Here is an 18,499-nt window from a genome sequence, read left to right as displayed (position 1 = left end):
GCTTAATTTTCCCTCACACTGAGGTGTTGGAGTTGTTTTGTGGCTGTGCAAGGCAAAATTGACTACTTTCATGAATCTGGTGACTGTTGACATCTGTGAGAAGGGAGTGGGCTTTCCCGTTGTGTTTATGTCGGTGTACCCCCACTTCATGTGGCTCTCTTGCCCCTGTGTCTAGAACGTCATCCACTGCACCAGTCTAAGAAATTAAGTGCAATGAGATATGTTAAGTCAACATTATAGCTTAAGAATTATATTTCCTGGACCTCACGTGTACTTAAAAGTTAAATCGATCACACTTTATTGCTTCCTTTTCCCTTAGAGCAGGCATACTGAAAGTGATGGTTTTCTTCCGCAGTCATAACTCAGTGGCCTTGCCGACTTTTATCTTGTGTTAAGACTTAAAAGTCGACTCCATTTCCTCTCATGCTGTGTGTGCTCAGCAGGGGCCGAGGCTGCAATCACCACCAGAGCTGCTCCTGACTCTTCTCAAGTTCACGGCACTCCTCTGTCAGGGCCAGACGTTAGTCTCTGGTTTAACCATGAAGGTTGTTTTTCCTCTTCAGCGTTTTATCACGGACAGAACAGATGAGGGATTTTCACCCGTAACTTAGTGGCTAAACTCCCAACCTATCTGCAGCAATAAAAAAATTGTACCTTTTGTCAGAAAATCATTAACAGACTATGTTGGCAGCCCTCATTAGAACACCCTGCAGCCATCTGCTGTGACCAGCATTCACAGCTCACTTCCACTCAGCTGGTGTCATGTCTCCCTTGTCGCCCCTTCCAGGTAAAGAAGCAGATCTTAGATGAAAAGATCTACTGCCCTCCCGAGGCTTCTGTGCTCCTGGCTTCTTACGCCGTCCAGGCCAAGGTAGGCTCAAAGAAGAAAAAAATCATTTTTCCTGGACATTAACCCATGTCACAGGGTCACTCTTGTTTCTTGGGACTTTCTAGACTTCAGAGAGACTTTCCTCAGCAAGTGAGAGGTTATGGAACTTGTGTACTGGGAGAACCAAGTGTCACTGCCTCACTTCTGTCTAATCTTGTGAGAGTGTGTGTGTGTGTCTACAAAGAAGTTTTACATTTGTAACTTATAGAAAGATAAATTTTCTTTGTAATCTCATTGTGCACATGTGGTTCCTTAAATTTACTGAGCCAGCCTCTCTTTCTATTAACCAGGAAAAATGAATTGATGATCTCCAGTTTGGGCCAAATATAGCCTTCAGGTCAGGAAGGCCCAGGTTCTTATTCCAAACTCATCTTCTGAGGGCCAGCAGCCCTGATATGTGGGGACCTCATCAGAGAGTGCCCTGCTGCATCCACCCTGATGGCCCTGCCACCTTGCTTATGGCTGGTCACTACAAGGCTCTTTGGGCCCCTGAGCCCAATTGAGCTGTCTGATTAGCAGAAAGGCATTCCCAGAGAAATCACCAGATTGAAAGGGGTAGGAAGGGGAAACCAGTGGGCTTGTATTTTTACCCTCCCTGTTTTTATAAGACCAATTACAGGGTCATTCCACGGGGCTTAATGTCCCTCAGATTTCTACTTCAATCACGGGTCACTTTCTTTTTTTCTTTTTTTTTACAGAGACAGAGAGAGAGAGTCAGAGAGAGGGATAGGTAGGGAAAGACAGGAACGAAGAGAGATGAGAAGCATCAATCATTAGTTTTTCGAAGCATCAATCATTAGTTTTTCGTTGCAACACCTTAGTTGTTCATTGATTGCTTTCTCATATGTGCCTTGACCGTGGGCCTTCAGCAGATCGAGTAACCTTTTGCTGGAGCCAGCAACCTTGGGTCCAAACTGGCGAGCTTTGCTCAAACCAGATGAGCCTGCACTCAAGCTGGCGACTTCGGGGTCTCGAACCTGGGTCCTCCGCATCCCAGTCCAACGCTTTATCCACTGTGCCACTGCCTGGTCAGGCTTCAATCACGGGTCACTTTCTTGTGGTCCATCTGCTTACTACATTTCATCACAGCATAAGGAGTCCCCAAATTAGAACACCTTGATCACTTTTGTGACTTTTGTGTCATCTTTTATTATTATTTTCCTCTCTAGTTAGAAGTGTCCGTATGGCCATTTCTCCATAGTATTACAAAAATGAGTAGGGCCTGACCTATGGTGGCGCAGTGGATAAAGCATCAACCTGGAATGCTGAGGTTGCTGGTTTGAAACCCTGAGCTTTCCTGGTCAAGGCACATATGGGAGTTGATGCTTCCTGCTTCCCCCCCTTCTCTCTCTCTCTCCTCTCTCTAAAAACAAATTAAAAATCCTAACATCTTAGTCTGTGTTTTGGGGTAGCTTAGTACAATTTTAGATCAAAGTCAAGAAGTAACTGGCCTGTCATTTGGAGGGGGGAAAGTCTCTACATGGTAGTCAGACTGACAGAAGCACTAGAGTCATTTGATGACTCATAATCATATCACTTGATGACTCGCCTGATATTTGACGAGTAGTATTCACTGGCCTGACAAGGGGCTGTTGACTCTGTCACAGTACAGACACTAACACAAGTATTTGCCCTCAGCGGCTTGCCCAGGGTCATTCAGGCAATCTTGGGGTAAAGGTCAAGGCAGAATTCATGGTTTTGGGATTATATTTTGTGCCTCCCCTATTCCACTGCCCAGAAAAATGAGTAATTGAAAAAAAAAAAACCCAGAAAATGGGACTTGATTCAACAAAAGCATGTGCTTCCTTTTATGCTTTGATTAAGAATATTAATAACAGGAAAAATGTGTCCTTTCAATCAGAATCACCCTGACAGTGATGAAGCAGTCATTGTCACTCTCATTAAATCTGAGCACTTCCTGGCCCGGAACTGAGTTTCTTTTCAGCACGCTTCTCAGCTGAGAGGAGACCCAGGCTCTCAAGGACACCACCTCTCTTTGAAGGGCTTCTGTCTCAAAAGCTATGTTTTCTTTGCATAGATTTTGGGCCACAAATTCAAAGGCCACCTGTAGGGGGGAAAAAAAACTTTTCTGAGAACTAGCACATGTTTGCTTAAACAGATTTCACTGGAGGAAAGCCCTACTAATTTGGGCCCTACTAATTTAGAGATGAAAGTGATTCACAGAGAGCATATGTGGTTCATATGGAGGAGGCTGTTCTGTTTTTTCCAGTGTAAATTCTCAGGCTCTCACAAATAAAGCTAATCTATGACTTCCAGCCTGCATTTGGGAAACTAAGGATTATTATAACATGCTCCCAGTTTCTCTCGGACTACTAGTTAATATTAAAAGGATATCTCTGATTACCATATTAATAAGGTCTTACATGCCTGTAGTGTTTTACAGTTTTATAAAGTGTCATAACATGAATATTTCATGTGGTACTCAGCATAGCCTTTGCTCTAAGCCAGGGCTTGAAAGTTTATGCCCCTTTTATAAATGAGGATTTTAAGGCCCAGAAAGGAGTAATCATTTGTCCAGAGTCAACAATAGTTTATGTTAATTCTTTAAAAAAAAATAGAATTTGGCCCTGGCTGGTGGCTCAGTGGATAGAGCATCAGCACAGTGTGTGGATATCCCCTGTTCGATTCCCAGTCAGGGCACACAGGAAAAGCCACCATCTGCTTCTTTCCCCCTCCTCCTCCCCCTCTCCATCCCCATCCTCCTCCTCCTCCTCCTCCTCTTCCTCCTCCTCCTCCTCCTCCTCCTCCTCCTCCTCCTCCTCTCCCTCTTCCCCTCCTGCAGTCAGTAGCTCCATTGATTGGAGCATGGCTCCAGGCGAGGCCCTGGGCACTGAGGATAGTTCCGTATCAGCCTCAGGCACTAAAAACAGCTCAGGTTTGGCCCCTAATGGGGTTACAAGTGAATCCTGGTTGGGGTGCCTGAGGGAGTCTGCATCACTATCTCATCTCCTCTCACCTAAAAAAAAAGTAATTTGTAGCCCAGTTCTAGATGGGCCGGATTTGAAGCAGAGTGGAACTAGAGAGTGAAGCCAGGATGAGAAACCTGGGGTCTGATCACGTAACTCAGCACCTTGCTCTTGCCCCTCACTGTCTTGTCCTTGAGGAAGGTCTCTGGGTAGCACGCACTGCCCTTCACTAAATCCCAGATTCGTTTATATGGTCATATTTATCCATACTTTTCAATAAATCATACTGGCTCCTTCCATTATGTTCAGTTTGTTTTCTTCCACAACTTTTCTGAAACGAAGGGAACTTCAGAATGTGGAGGGGAAAGCGAATCGAGCTCATTAACACATGGAATGTAATTATCCACAAATGTATTCATTACAGTGTTTTAGCTGTTAGAATGATATAGACACAGTTCATCCCGAAGCATAAAGAAACAATTATCCTCAAAGTATAAATACAAATATTAATCACATGGTTCAGTTAACAAGAACCACATTTCTTCGTTGGAGTTTGAGGTACATTTGAACCAAAAGTATGTGCTGGCTTTTGGGTTCAATCACATGGCACGGCAAACTCTCTTGCAGTTTTAAGCCACCTGTTGGATTTTATAGTGACAATTTGGTGTTTGAAATGTGTTCTTATTAAAAATGACTTTACAAGAGAATGGTATATAGTTTATTAACATAGTGCTGGCCTCCAGACTCCTAGTGTTCAGACAGAAAAGAATGGTGGGAGAGGAGACTTATTGTTTCTAGATAAGTATCCTTTGATACAAATTAGGAACTGAGTGCCAAAAGGCAATTAAGAAGTTGAGTAGCCTGACCAGGTGGTGGCGCCTTGGACTGGGATGCCCAGGAAGACCCAGGTTTGAGACCCTGAGGTCGTCAGCTTGAGCGCAGGCTCATCTGGTTTGAGCAAAAGCTCGCCAGCTTGGACCCAAGGTCGCTGGCTCGAGCAAGGGGTTACTCAGTCTGCTGAAGGCCCGCAGTCAAGGCACATATGAGAAAGCAGTCAATGAACAACTAAGGTGTTGCAACGCACAACGAAAAACTAATGATTGATGCTTCTCATCTCTCTGTTCCTGTCTGTCTGTCCCTGGCTATCCCTCTCTCTGACTCTCTCTCTGTCTCTGGGGAAAAAAAAAAAAAGAAGTTGAGTAAATGTAAAGTATATGTAGAGAGTGCAAGAGATGAGGCTGGAGATATCTGCAGGGGGCCAGATCATGAAAGGTCTTAACTTTGTCCTGTGGGTAATAAAGAGCTAGTGAAAAGTTTATATTTTAGACAGATTTTGGATGGCTTAGTGAAAGACATATTAGAGTGAGAGAAACATTTAGAAATAGGGAGACCTGTTAAAAGGCTATGGTAGTCATTCTAGAGAGAGACTGTTAGGTTCACCCTTGGGCAGTGGTTAGTTGTTTAGGAGGAGGCTGATTTTTAAAAAAAATCCAGGAGGTAAAAGTTGATATAAGTAGTGCTACACTCTGTGTATATTTTTTGCATATCCTTTTACAAAATGATATTTTCTCCCACTCAACAATGATTTTAAGCTATATCTATGTTTTACCTATAGATTTAGCTCATTGATTCTAACTGTATGGTAACCATGGATGAATAAACCTAGTTTGTTTATCCATTCCCCTTCTGAGGAAGAGGTAGGTTTAATTTCTGCATTTTCCCTATTATAAACAGTGTTTTACTGAAAATATTTTTATAGGATTCCTTGTATAAATGTGTAAAAGCTTTTCCCCCTTCAGGTAGATTTCTAGAAGTAGAATTGCATAAATATCCCTGAGTATAAGAACTTTTAAGTTTATAAGAAAAATACAACAGAAAAATGGACACAAAAGATATGAACAAGGGGGTTGAGGGCATTATATTGAGTGGGACACTTGAATCTATGTTAACATAATAAATTAAAAAATTTAATTAAAAAAAGGTATGAACAGCAGGCATTTTATAGAAGAGAAAATTAGAATAATCAATCAATACAAGCAGATGCTCAATCTCACTAGTAATCAAGAGAAAGAAAAATTAGAGCAACAATGAGGTAATATTCCAAACCCATAAGATTGACAAAGATTAATAAATCTATAAAAGCATTGTTTAAGCACATTTACTTGCTGGAAGGGACTGTGAATTGGCATAACCTCTGTAGAGTAATGAGTGAGGTAGGGACCAATTAGGTAAGGGATCACACCCGAGTTCTCGAAATTCCACTTTTAGGTGACTCTACTCCAGCGGACTTCTGCACAATGTTAGCCTTTTCACTGAAAACTGTCAGTACAGATAGACCCATCTCATTTTTTAAAACTACTGAATAGTATTTTGTTAAAAGGAGGGGCTCTGGATTATTAATTATCTCTTTATTGGTAGATATTTAAGGTTTGTTTTTTCTTTCTATTTTTCTATTATTTAGACAGTTGTAGCGAACATCCTTGAATATGAACATATGAACAATATTTCTCTGATAGATACCAAGAAATAGCATGACTGGGTTGGGTGATAAGAACATTTAAAATTTAAATACTACTAAATGAAAGAAGCTAGACACAAAAGGCTGTATATTGTGTGATCCATTTATTTGAAATGTCCACAATGGGCAGATCCATAAAGTCAGAAAGTAGACTTGGTAGTGGCTAGGAGATAGGAGGAGGGAATTAGGAGTTATGCTAATGAGTATGGAATTTCTTTTTGGGGTGATGGAAATATTCTGGAATTAGATAATGGTGATAGTTGCACAACAGTCTGAATCTACTGGAAACCACTAATTATATACTTCAAATGGTGAATTTTATGTATGTAAATTTTATTTCCATTAAAAAAAATAGATATGGCCAAATTACCTTCTGACAGTGTTGTCCTAATTAACTTCTAAAAACAGTGTGTGAGAATACCTGTTTTCCACATCCTCATGGATGCTATCAGTCTTTTACATTTTTGCTAATCTGATAGAAAAAATAGATGTTTTCAAGCTTTTATTTCCTTATTACCATTAGGGCTGAGCATCTTTCCATAGATTTACTGGCCATTGTATGTCTTTCCTCTGTGAGGCAAGTGTTTATGACTTGCCCATTTTTCTACTCTATTGTTTATCTTTTTCTCATTGATTTGTAGGAGCTCCATATATGATGGCTATTAACCTTTTATTTTATTTTGTTTTTACATGTCAGACTGCCAGTCTTTTTCTTTTTATGTTTTCAGTGACTTTTAGTAAATGGCTTCACCCACCATTATTATTATATGCATGTTCTTCTGTATTTTGTCCTGGTATTTTGATGGATTTTAATGTATGGGGGGTTTTTTTCTTCCTTTTTTTTTTTTTTTTTGTATTTTTCTGAAGCTGGAAATGGGGAGAGGCAGTCAGACAGACTCCCGCATGCGCCCGACCGGGATCCACCCGGCACGCCCATCAGGGGCAACGCTCTGCCCACCAGGGGGCGATGCTCTGCCCCTCCAGGGCGTCGCTCTGTTGCAACCAGAGCCACTCTAGCGCCTGGGGCAGAGGCCAAGGAGCCATCCCCAGCGCCCGGGCCATCTTTGCTCCAATGGAGCCTTGGCTGCGGGAGGGGAAGAGAGAGACAGAGAGGAAGGGGGGGTGGAGAAGCAAATGGGCGCTTCTCCTATGTGCCCTGGCTGGGAATCGAACCCGGGTCCCCCGCACACCAGTCTGATGCTCTACCGCTGAGCCAACCGGCCAGGGCCAAATGTATGGTTTAAAATCTTTAATCCACCTGCATTTTAGCAATTGGTGTGGGGGAGGGATCTGATTATTTATGCAGTATGTGTATTGACTAAATCTTTATGTTTTTTGAAATCCTGTTCAGAGCGTTTGTTCTAATTTTCCATACATACAGGCAGAGGAAAGTATTTAACATCTAGAAGGATATTAAATATCTCTGTTTAATGAAAGAATTGACTCCAAGAATCTTGTAAATGGTGAACTGATTTCTTGAGTTTAAATTCAATTGGTTTGCCTGACCAGGTGGTGGCATAGTGGATAGAGCATCAGACTGAGATGCGGAGGACCCAGGTTCAAGACCCCGAGGTCACCAGCTTGAGCGCAGGCTCATCTGGTTTGAGCAAGGCTCACCAGCTTGAGCCCAAGGTCATTGGTTTGAGCAAGGGGTCACTCGGTCTGCTGTAGTCCCTCGGTCAAGGCACATATGAGAAATCAATCAATGAACAACTAAGGAGCTGCAACGAAGATTTGATGTTTCTCATCTCTCTCCCTTCCTGTCTGTCTGTTCCTATCTGTCCCTTTCTCTGACTCTAAAAAAAAAATAAATTCAATTGTTTTATATCAGGGGTGGATCCAGATTTTGTGGGGCCTGAAGTTTATATCACTTAGAGGATCTTTTCAACGCAAGAATACAAATTCCGAGTATAAAATTAGGTGCAGAGACTTGAAACTTCAGCTTCATTAGCTTCACAGTAAATTCAGTCCTGGTTATATTATCAGAATGCATTTTGTACATAAAAGGGTGAGAAACAGCCATCTCCGTCTATGGTGTGGTATGACTTCCTTTTATATTCACCAGCTGCCACAAATTAAGGATTTTCTTCTTCTTTTGTTTTTTTAAAGAGACATTTAAGACACATACATCAAGGTGCCTTTAATGTTGTAAGTGGCATTAGTCCAATGGCAGGTTCTTTCAGCGAGGTCTTTGCTGCCTCTGCATTGCTCAGACATAACCTATTTGATCCATGGAGTCAGTCGTTGGGAGCTCAGTATGATAATGTGGATCGTTAATCTTACAAGCCTTCAGAACCTGAATTTACAACTCTAACTTTGCATATGTGCTTCCTTTTACATTTGAGTCTGATCAGCACCCTTGAGAGGCTTGCAAAAGCAATTTACAGGCTATTCTTTAGCATCCTAGCCCTTCAAAAGTCAGAGGGGCAGCCGGTGACCAGTGTCAATATGGAGGGTATCCATAATACATGACATTAACTACAAGTCAGACACTATGCAAAAATGCATACCCGATTGTCTTACTACATTCTCATGACCCCTGTGAGGCAGGCACTATTATGACCCTTGCTTTCCAGATGAAGAGGCTGAGCTTTAGAGAGAGGGTTCCTCACGGGCTTCGAGGGAATACTCTGCAGTCCCCACTTCAAAATCCTCTAAGACCAACACTGTCATTTGACCAATTAAAAAACACTCAGAGTTGCCCCTAGAGGCGTTGCAGATGTAGCTGCGGTGCCACGTCTGTGTCATCAGGTGGCAGAGAGAAGAGAGGCTTGTGTCTGCTAGCCTGGCGTCCTGGCCGTGGACGCTGGACGGTTGATGATAGTCTGACACCGAAAAAAACAACAACTCAGAGCCGACACAACTTGAGTTTTTATCTTTTCATTTTATTTTACTTTATTTTGATTGATTTAGAGAGAGAGGAAGGGACAGAGAGGGACAGAAACATTGATATGTTCCTGTATATGCCCTGACTGGGTATCAAACCTGCAACCTTAGCATATCATCAGCACGATACTCTAACCAACTGAGTTACTGTTGGGCAAATGAGTTTGTAAAATATGATTTCCGAGTTTGCTCACTTTTTTTGTTAAAAATGGCACTGCTCAGGTGAATGGTGCTGCCAGCTGAAACTGCTAATTACCTTCCTGCTTGGGAAGGGCCATTGTTATGCTATTGTTTGCTGGAGGAGGGGTTTTTCTCACCAAAAAGTTTAGAAAGGAGCAGGAGAAGGAGGAAAAAGGAGAAGAAGAAGAGGAAGCCAAGAGGGCAGGATGCTAAAGGAGAAGCCAGTTTGTGCAGAGAGAAGGAGATGGGGAACAGAGATGAAGGCTTTTGCAAGCTCTGCTGAGACTGGTGGGGCCTTTGATTCTAAGGAAAACTGGAGAAGATTATCTTGGTTGTGGAACTGGAGAATGTGTGAGTGGCTTTGGGAGCCCAAAGTGAACGGGAAGTGTTTTCCCTATGTGTGTTTACTTGCCAGCTGGAGTGAGGCTAGAATAAAGGAATGGCCCACCATTTTTTGGCTCCACTGTTTCTTTACCGTCTGCCCAAATCTAATGGGAACCTGCATGTGCATGGCTGCGATGGTGGCGACTACTGGCCATATAGCTACCCGGCCAGGGCTTAATTTCTCTTTGAACATTAGGTTGTATTAAGCCCACTGTGTCAACCATAGTTTTTTAAACTCTACAAGTATAATTTCATTTAATCCCCATAAGAGTCCTATAAGATAAATACTATTATCTCCATTTTACTGATGAGAAAATGGAGAAACAGGTTTTTCAACGTCACAGCTAATAAGTGAAAGTCCTGGGATTGAACCTTAAGCAGCCTGGCTATGCACGTGGCAGCTGCCTCCTGGGACAGGACCGTTACAGCTTGGAGTTACTGACTTACCACATCCCAGACCTTCCAGAGATCAAGACAGACCAGGTTCCTCCAAGGTTTTAAATGGAGATATGCCTAGACTGGGTTCCAAAATCTGTGATATTTTAAATGTTTAAATTTTGGCAAATTAATTCCGTTAACACTCAAAAAACAATGTAATACCATTCTGCCATTCATAAGATAATTATGAGAGTCATAAGAAATATTAATTCATGGGGCCTTTTTAGTAGGGTGGTGTGGGAATGAGGCATGATTCAAAATTGCTGACGAATATCTCTCAATCCCATGAGTGTCGGTTGTTCAGTGTATGACTTCGTTTGGAAAACATACCAGGAGTCCACTTTGAGGCTCTTGGGAAATGATAGGGTGGGCTACATCCTGACCCGACTTAGTCGTATACAGAGTCAACAGCCTTGTGCCTGACCTTTCTTTTATTTTTTTTCCATTGTTGATGGCTAAAAGGATAAGTGTTTAGAGAAGATGCTACTAAAATACCAAGCTTTGTTGGTTTAGTCAAAAGAAAAGCCACCAGATGCTGATTGACAAGAGACTGTCTTTGCTTTTATAGTCTCTATGTTTCATAATTAGTTTCTGTTTTTAAAATTCCATCTTTTTTTATTATTATTATTTCCTGGTCAGACTTCAGTTTCCTGAGAAAGAAAGGGATTATTTTTCTTATATCAGAAAATAAATCTCCCAGTTATTATCCTGGAAGAATACATTAGAATGCAAGGTCCATTTCTGGTCCTACCAGTGACTGGCTCTGCAGCTTTCGGAAAGCCAGTTAACCTTTTACTCGTTTCTTTGTCTGAACAATATGAATGACAGTGTTGGAATCACATTTTTCCAAACATTTCAGAGCCTTGAGTAAAAGGTATTAAAAATACTGCCAGCATTTTCCCAGCTCCCACCTCGCAATTGGCTCTAGTTAGCAGCCACTTAGGAGCATTTGTAGGTAAGGCTCTCTTATCACACCTTGCTAATCGCTGCTATCACAGTTGTGTTTTGTTGTTTCATTTCAAAAGCCAATATTTTTGTAGTGTCTGCTTTCTTTGCTGGTTAAAAAACCACAGCTCCCTTTCCATACAAATGTCACATTCTCATTTGCACATCACCCATAGGGAGTGTGCAACTCTGTTTATAGATATAATCAGCTTTGTATTTTCATTCAAGGATAACAAACTAGCAAGGTTGAAATGTTGACTTGTCATTGGAATTGAATTGTTCCCTGGAGCTGGAAGGGAATTGAGACTGAGTCCAGCCATTCAGAAATGACAGTTGTCTTTCAAATCTCAATTGCTTTACTCCCCCTTTCTTCTCTTTCCAGTACGGTGACTACGACCCCTCTGTTCACCAGCGGGGATTTTTGGCCCAAGAGGAATTGCTTCCAAAAAGGGTAAGAAGTCAAATTCCTTGTTTGGGAAGACATAGCAGATGTGTGGTCTACAAGAAAGCTAATGGAAGGACTCAAAGGGATAGTGGAAGTATGTGGCAAGAACATTATTACAAACATTTTGCAATCAAGCTTGAATAAAGCATGCAGAATTTCTATTAAGAATATTAAAAGGCAAAAGATAGTGGAATTAGTTTGGGATTGCCAGAACAGGCATGGCCTGCAGGTGGTCCTTTCTTTAAAGGTGGGTGAGCATCAGTGTGATTCCCAAGGAGTGTGGAGCAGCATGTATTCAGCCCAGGACCAAGCTGCTAGCAGCTGCACAGGGTGGACAGGAGATGGGTTAGGAGGGGTGGGCATTGTAGTTTTCAATCCTTGGTGGTGTTCATCTTGTTCATTAGCCACAGAGGCAGGCCCTCCCTCCCTTATGCCGCCTCTGATTTTATAGCTGTACTCACCCATCACGTGTAATAAAGGCCCGTTCTTCACCTTTCCCTGACTCTACCTGCTCCTTTGATGGTTTCTGTGCAGGCAGAGGCAGCAGCACACACAGCCTGTCCAGCTGGCAACCCCAAGAGTAGTGAGCACGTCTCCTGACCGAGGTCTTCCCTCTGGGACGTGCAGCCCAGGAAAGAGGGGCCCCTGCCAGGCAAGGGGTGCACCTAGGCCTGAATGATGGAGCCACTTTTCAAGTTGTGACTCAAACTGAATGGGGCTTGTTTACACGCCCACCCCTTGTGTGACTGTCTCCCTATACATGGCTTTTTAAAAATAGCTGTGCGCAATTATAAAAATGGCAAACGATGCCAAAACTTTCTTTGTGTGTGGGTTTTTATTTTACTTTATGTTTTGGTAGGTAATAAATCTGTATCAAATGACTCCAGAAATGTGGGAGGAGAGAATTACAGCCTGGTACGCTGAGCACCGAGGCCGAGCCAGGTGAGGCTGCTTCATTTTTGGTTTACTTTTTTTTTTTTTTTTTTTTTTTGGTGACAGAGACAGAGAGAGACAGATAAGGACAGACTGACAGGAAGAGAGAGAGATGAGAAGCATCAATTCTTTGTTTCAGCACCTTAGTTGTTCATTAATTGCTTTCTCATATGTGCCTTGACCCGGGGTTACAGCAGAGCGAGTGACCCCTTGCTCAAGCCAGCGACCTTGGGTTCAAGTGGTGAGCCTTGCTCAAACCAGATGAGCCTGCGCTCGAGCTGGGGACCTCGGGGGGTTTCGAACCTGGGTCCTTCATGTCCCAGTCTAACTATCTACTGTGCAACCACGTGGTCAGGGTGGTTTACATTTTTATTATTATTATTATTATTATTATTTTTGTAAGACTGACAGGCCCTGGCCGGTTAGTTCAGTTTGTTAGAGCATCATTCCAAATCACTAAGGTTGCAGGTTCAATCCCGGTCAGGTCACTAAGCAACCAATGAATGCACAATTAAATTGAACAATAAATGAATGCTTCCTTTCTCTCTCTCTTCCTCTCTGTCTCTCTAAAATCAAGCAATTGAAAAAAAAATAAGACCTACAAAACAGAGCTGGTAGTAATGCTGGTGGTGGTCAGCTTTGGATGTATCCTTTTCCTAGTGTTGTGGGCATGGGTACTCACTGCCTGTCAGGAGGTGCAGACCTACTGTATTCATTGGTAATTTGGTTTCATTTTAAGAATCTTGTTAGATATTCCATAGCTTTTGCGTCCATTTCTCTACTAATGGCATTTGGAGTAGCTATAGATTTTTCACTTTTATAAAACGTTCTGCAGTGTATACCATCTTATATCACTATATAATGGTATGAGTGGTTCTGCCCATAGATTCTTTTTTTTATTAATTGATTGATTATTTTTGAGAGAGAGAGAGAAGCATTCATTTGTTGTTCCATTTAGCTGTGCATTCATCGGTCACTTCCCATTTGTGCTTGGACTGGGGATTGAAGCTGCAACCTTGGTGTCAGGATGATGCTCTGATGGAAGCCAGCACCTCCCCATAGATTTTTCCCCCCATTGATTTGAGAGAGAGAGGAAAAAGGAGAGAAAGAAAAAGAAGCATCAACTCGTTCCACGTTTTTATTGTGCACTCATTGGTTGCTTCTCATGTGCCCTGACCAGAGATTGAACTCACAACTTCTGCATGCCAGGGTGACGCTTTATCCACTGAGCCACCTGGCCAGGGCCTGCCCATACATTCTTTTTTTTTCTTTTTTTTTTTTTGTATTTTTCTGAAGCTGGAAACGGGGAGAGACAGTCAGACAGACTCCCGCATGCGCCCGACCGGGATCCACCCAGCACGCCCACCAGGAGGCGACGCTCTGCCCACCAGGGGGCGATGCTCTGCCCCTCTGGGGCGTCGCTCTGTTGCAACCAGAGCCACTCTAGCGCCTGGGGCAGAGGCCAAGGAGCCATCCCCAGCGCCCGGGCCATCTTTGCTCCAGTGGAGCCTTGCTGCGGGAGGGGAAGAGAGAGACAGAGAGGAAGGAGAGGGGGAGGGGTGAAGAAGCAGATGGGCGCTTCTCCTGTGTGCCCTGGCCGGGAATCGAACCCGGGACCCCTTGCACGCCAGGCTGATGCTCTACCACTGAGCCACCTGGCCAGGGCCTGCCCATACATTCTTTAGGAGAGTTGCTGAGTCAAAGGATGTGAATATTTTCAGTTAGGACAGGTGCCACCAAATTGCCCTCCAAAATGGTTGTGCCTGTTTACATGCCCCTCAGCAGTGTACGAGAATATCTCCAACCCTGTTCTCTCCCCAACAATCTAATTTTTATAATCTAAAAGTTAAAAATTTGTACCTTAAATATTAATTAGTATTTCCCTGATTACTTTAGGAATTAATCATCTTTTCATTCACCTTTAACATTTTTTTCTCTTCAAATTAACTTCCTATCACACACATTTTAAAACTTTAAAAAAAGTATAACATGCCAACTGAAAAGTGGATGTCATAAATATACTGTTGGATGAATTATCACAAAGTGAAAATACCATATAAAAATAGATGATAAGATAGCACATGACCCCATCAATCTCCCTCCTTATTTCCCATAAGGAACCTCTCTCCTGATTTTGAGCTCCCTAGCTTAGTGTCGTCTATTTTAAACTTTATATAAATGCAGTCAGATAGTTTCTATTTTTTGTGTCACACTTCTTTTACTCAGCATCATATTATGAGATTTAGGTTTGTGGCATATAGCAGTTTTTCTCATTTTCATTGCTGTGTAGAATTCCACTGTATTTTTTTTTTTTTTTTACAGAGACAGAGAGAGTCAGAGAGAGGGATAGATAGGAATGGACAGAGATGAGAAGCATCAATTATCAGTTTTTCATTGTGACACCTTAGTTGTTCACTGATTGCTTTCTCATATGTGCCTTGACCGTGGGCCTTCAGCAGACTGAGTAACCCCTTGCTCGAGCCAGCGACCTTGGGTCCAAGCTGGTGAGCTTTGCTCAAACCAGATGAACTTGTGCTCAAACTGGCGACCTCGGGGTCTCGAACCTGGGTTCTCGGCATCCCAATCCAATGCTCTATCCACTGCGCCATTGCCTTGTCAGGCTGAATTCCACTGTATTAATAAGCCACAAATTATCCATTCTGCTGTTGATGGACATTTAGGTTGTCGAGTTGTCTCCTGTCTTTTGCTATTACATATGATGTCACACAGTTTTCCAAAGTAATTGTACCAATTTACATCCACAGTGTATGTCGTTTCTAGTTGCTGCACCTACTTGTCAACACTTGGTGTCCTCTCAGGTTGAATTTTTTAGAATTCGTTTGAGAATATTTTGAGATCAGATATAAGAGAAGGCGAAGTCATAGGGAGACTTGAGTTAAAATATTTCAATACTGTACCTATCGGGAAGATTTTCTTTTACAAGTCATTGCTGCTTCAAGAGCTTACTTTAAATTTGAATGATGTGGCTTGGGTTTTATAGGCCACATACTCTTTTTTTTTTTTTTTTTTTTTCAAAGTGAGAAGCAGGGAAGCAGAGAGATAGACTCCCACATGTGCCTGACCGGGATCCACCCGGCAAGGCCACGAGGGGGTGATGCTTGGCCCATCTGGGGCATTGGTCTGACCGGAGCCATTCTAGCACCTGAGGTGGAGGCCATGGAGCCAACCTCAGTGCCTGAGCCAACTTTGCTCCAATGGAGCCTTGGCTACAGTAGGGGAAGAGAGAGAAAGAGAGAGGAGAGGGGGAAGGCTAGAGAAGCAGATGGGCGCTTCTCCTATTAGCCCTGGCTGGGAATTGAACCCAGGACTTCCACTTGCTGGGCCAACACTCTACTGCTGAGCCAACCTTCCACATACTCTTGCCCTAACCTTCCACAACATCCAAAGAAAGTCAGGAAGGTAGCTCCCAGAGTTGCAGAAAGAGTTGTTACATTACCAAAACCTTTTGCCTGACCGGGAGGTGGTGCAGTGTATAGAGCGTCGGACTGGGATGCTGAGGTCCCAGGTTCGAAACCCCAAGGTCGCCAGCTTGAGCAGGGGCTCACCAGCTTGAGTGCAGTGTTACTGGCTTGAGTGTGGGATTATAGACATGGCCCCACGGTTGCTGGCTTGAGCCCAAAGGTCGCTGGCGTGAGCCCAAGGTCGTTGGCTTTAGCAAGGGGTCCCTGGCTCAGCTGGAACCCACCGGTCAAGGCACATATGAGAAAGCAATCAATGAACAACTAAGGTGCTACAATGAAGAATTGATACTTCTCATCTCTCTCCCTTCCTGTCTGTCTGTCACTGTCCCTCTCTCTCTCTCTAAAAAAACAAACAAAACCTTTTAAGTGAAGAAAGCACACAATTAGATAAAGGAACGACTTAAAATCTCAGCATTCAAATCCATTTGAGCGGAGAAGATAACATACCACATGCTTTTCTGGAATTACCAGACGGGTGTCACTGTTTATCAAGGGCAAAGCATGGAATTGAAGCCAAGAGACACTGTAATGAATCTGTTCTCTTGTTTTTATGGGAACAGGACATTCTGCTTGACCTAGTTGTCTTTAACAGACTTAGGGTTAGGAAGCGCTCCGCTGATATCTGCTCTGGCTGGTGTCTTCCGGTGGGTTTGAATGCTCAGCTTGGCGTGCGCCTGCCCTCCAGTTCTCTCCCTTAGCTCCAGTGACAATGTCTCTCATTTTCTTCACAGGGATGAAGCTGAAATGGAATATCTGAAGATAGCTCAGGACCTGGAGATGTACGGCGTGAACTACTTTGCAATCCGGGTGTGTTGAAGCTTCTTCGAGTTGCCTGTGTCTAAACAGAGACTGAACCAGGGGCAGACTCTAAAATGGGTTACTTTCTCATTGGGAGGGGAGGCTCTTTCACAGTTCACTGGTGAGGAGGAGAAAGGGAGAGGGTCTTATAGCCTCATTTTCTATTTTTGGACTTCAGTCCCATCCGAGGTATCAATTGAGCTTGGGAGGAGGCGGGTGCGGGAAGGTTTGGGTTGGCCTGAGCTGAGCAGAAACCTGTTTGAACGCTCCCAGTGCCACATTTGATTATTTCTGTGCTCTGTGAGATCTGGGTGCCCCGAAACACCTGTGAGTGCTGCCTTCCCCAAGGGCACAAGGAGAGTAAAGCTGCTTTTATATATTACTGATTTGTTTGGGCGTGGACTTTTGTTCTCACTAGCAGGCTAATTGGTTTTCTAATCAAACCATAAATACTCCACTGTCCTCTGGGAACTCATTGCTTCTGCATCCAATAGGCATTTTTTTCACTCTGGAGGTCCGGCCTTTCCAGTCATTCTTTGGAGGGTTCCCTGCTGGACACAGCAGGAGGCAGCTTTCTCCAAAGGAATTCATGCAAATTTGCTAATTTAGTTCCTTGCTAGCTCCAAACTATAGAAAAGCAGACATTAAAACAACCATCACAGTATGGTTTGCGTTCCTTTTTTGGGGTCCCTATAAATTTTATATTAAATTTGAGCAAATTGGAACACATTTAAAATATGATCTGTTTTCTAAATATAAATTCTTAAATGGATTATTTTGCTTAAGATAATGCACGCTGACAAGTTAGGTTATGTCATATAGTAAACCAGTGCCTAAAAGATTTTCTGTAAAAATGCAGAAGATTTCTAAAGTTTTATCAGTTTGTATCTGCTAATTGTTTGCTTTCTTTACCGTCAGGCTAATTGAACACCTTTCTGTGGTTTTGTCAACACAATTCCTCTTGCTCCACATGCCCACCTAGATTCTAGAAAACTAGTGTTTCACAATCTTTAAAAAAGTTTCTGATAGCCGTCAGATATTGTGTTGTGTGTGTGGCTTCTTATATTATGCAATAGACAAAGCTAATGGATGTTTTAGTCCTTTGTGTTTAAGTTCTTGAAATGTCACCATCAACTAAGGAACACACGTGCTTAAAACAATTCAAAAGGGGATGTTTGAGTCACCATCTCTCTCTCCTTGAAATATTGGAGTTGTAATGATAGGATAGGAGATGGAGGGTGGAATCCTTATTTTAAAAGAAAGCTAAACGAAATAGTCAGAAACATAATAAAATATCTCATTTTCCAAAATGTACCATAGATTTTCGAAGTACGAAGCCTCACTTATGTTAACGTGGTATGTTTAAGTGCTTTGCAGCCGAGCAGAGGAATCGCTCCTGTGGTTTGGTAGTAACACCTGACTTCAAGGTGTTAGAAAGAGAAAAAAAAATTATCTTGGAGCACTCACTTCTCCATATGACACCTGCTGTTAGGTTGGTACTTTTCATCAGGGTCTAAGCACCTTCTCGGATTGCACATCTGTTTTCTTGCCCTTGAGTCTTGGTTTAGTTTCCTTGTTGTCAGCAAGGGGTCACATGCTTTAGGGCCTTGTGCAGGGAGCTTCTTTCTACTGTCATTACAAAGGCCAGACCACAGTGCAGGGGGATAGCCCTGC

General features: G+C 42.8%; 1 protein-coding gene and 1 non-coding gene across 5 annotated transcripts in view; both read left to right on the top strand.

The window, feature by feature from the left end:
* NF2 (NF2, moesin-ezrin-radixin like (MERLIN) tumor suppressor) overlaps positions 1–18,499 on the top strand; it is a 77,975-nt gene that overhangs the window by 29,496 nt on the left and 29,980 nt on the right. For all 4 annotated transcript variants that reach the window (XM_066370518.1, XM_066370515.1, XM_066370516.1 and 1 more), the window contains exons 4-7: positions 788–871; positions 11,550–11,618; positions 12,472–12,554; positions 16,759–16,834. In XM_066370518.1, coding sequence (XP_066226615.1) covers positions 788–871; positions 11,550–11,618; positions 12,472–12,554; positions 16,759–16,834 — 312 coding nt within the window. The remainder of the gene's footprint in view (positions 1–787; positions 872–11,549; positions 11,619–12,471; positions 12,555–16,758; positions 16,835–18,499) is intronic.
* Positions 9,032–9,167, top strand: LOC136396156 (small nucleolar RNA SNORA17). Its single transcript, XR_010749563.1, has one exon. It is a non-coding gene; the product is annotated as a small nucleolar RNA SNORA17 (small nucleolar RNA).

Source organism: Saccopteryx leptura, chromosome 2, assembly GCF_036850995.1.
Source record: "Saccopteryx leptura isolate mSacLep1 chromosome 2, mSacLep1_pri_phased_curated, whole genome shotgun sequence".
NCBI lineage: Eukaryota > Metazoa > Chordata > Mammalia > Chiroptera > Emballonuridae > Saccopteryx > Saccopteryx leptura.
Note: the sequence above shows the minus strand (reverse complement) of the source record. Positions and strands in the feature narration are given on the sequence as shown.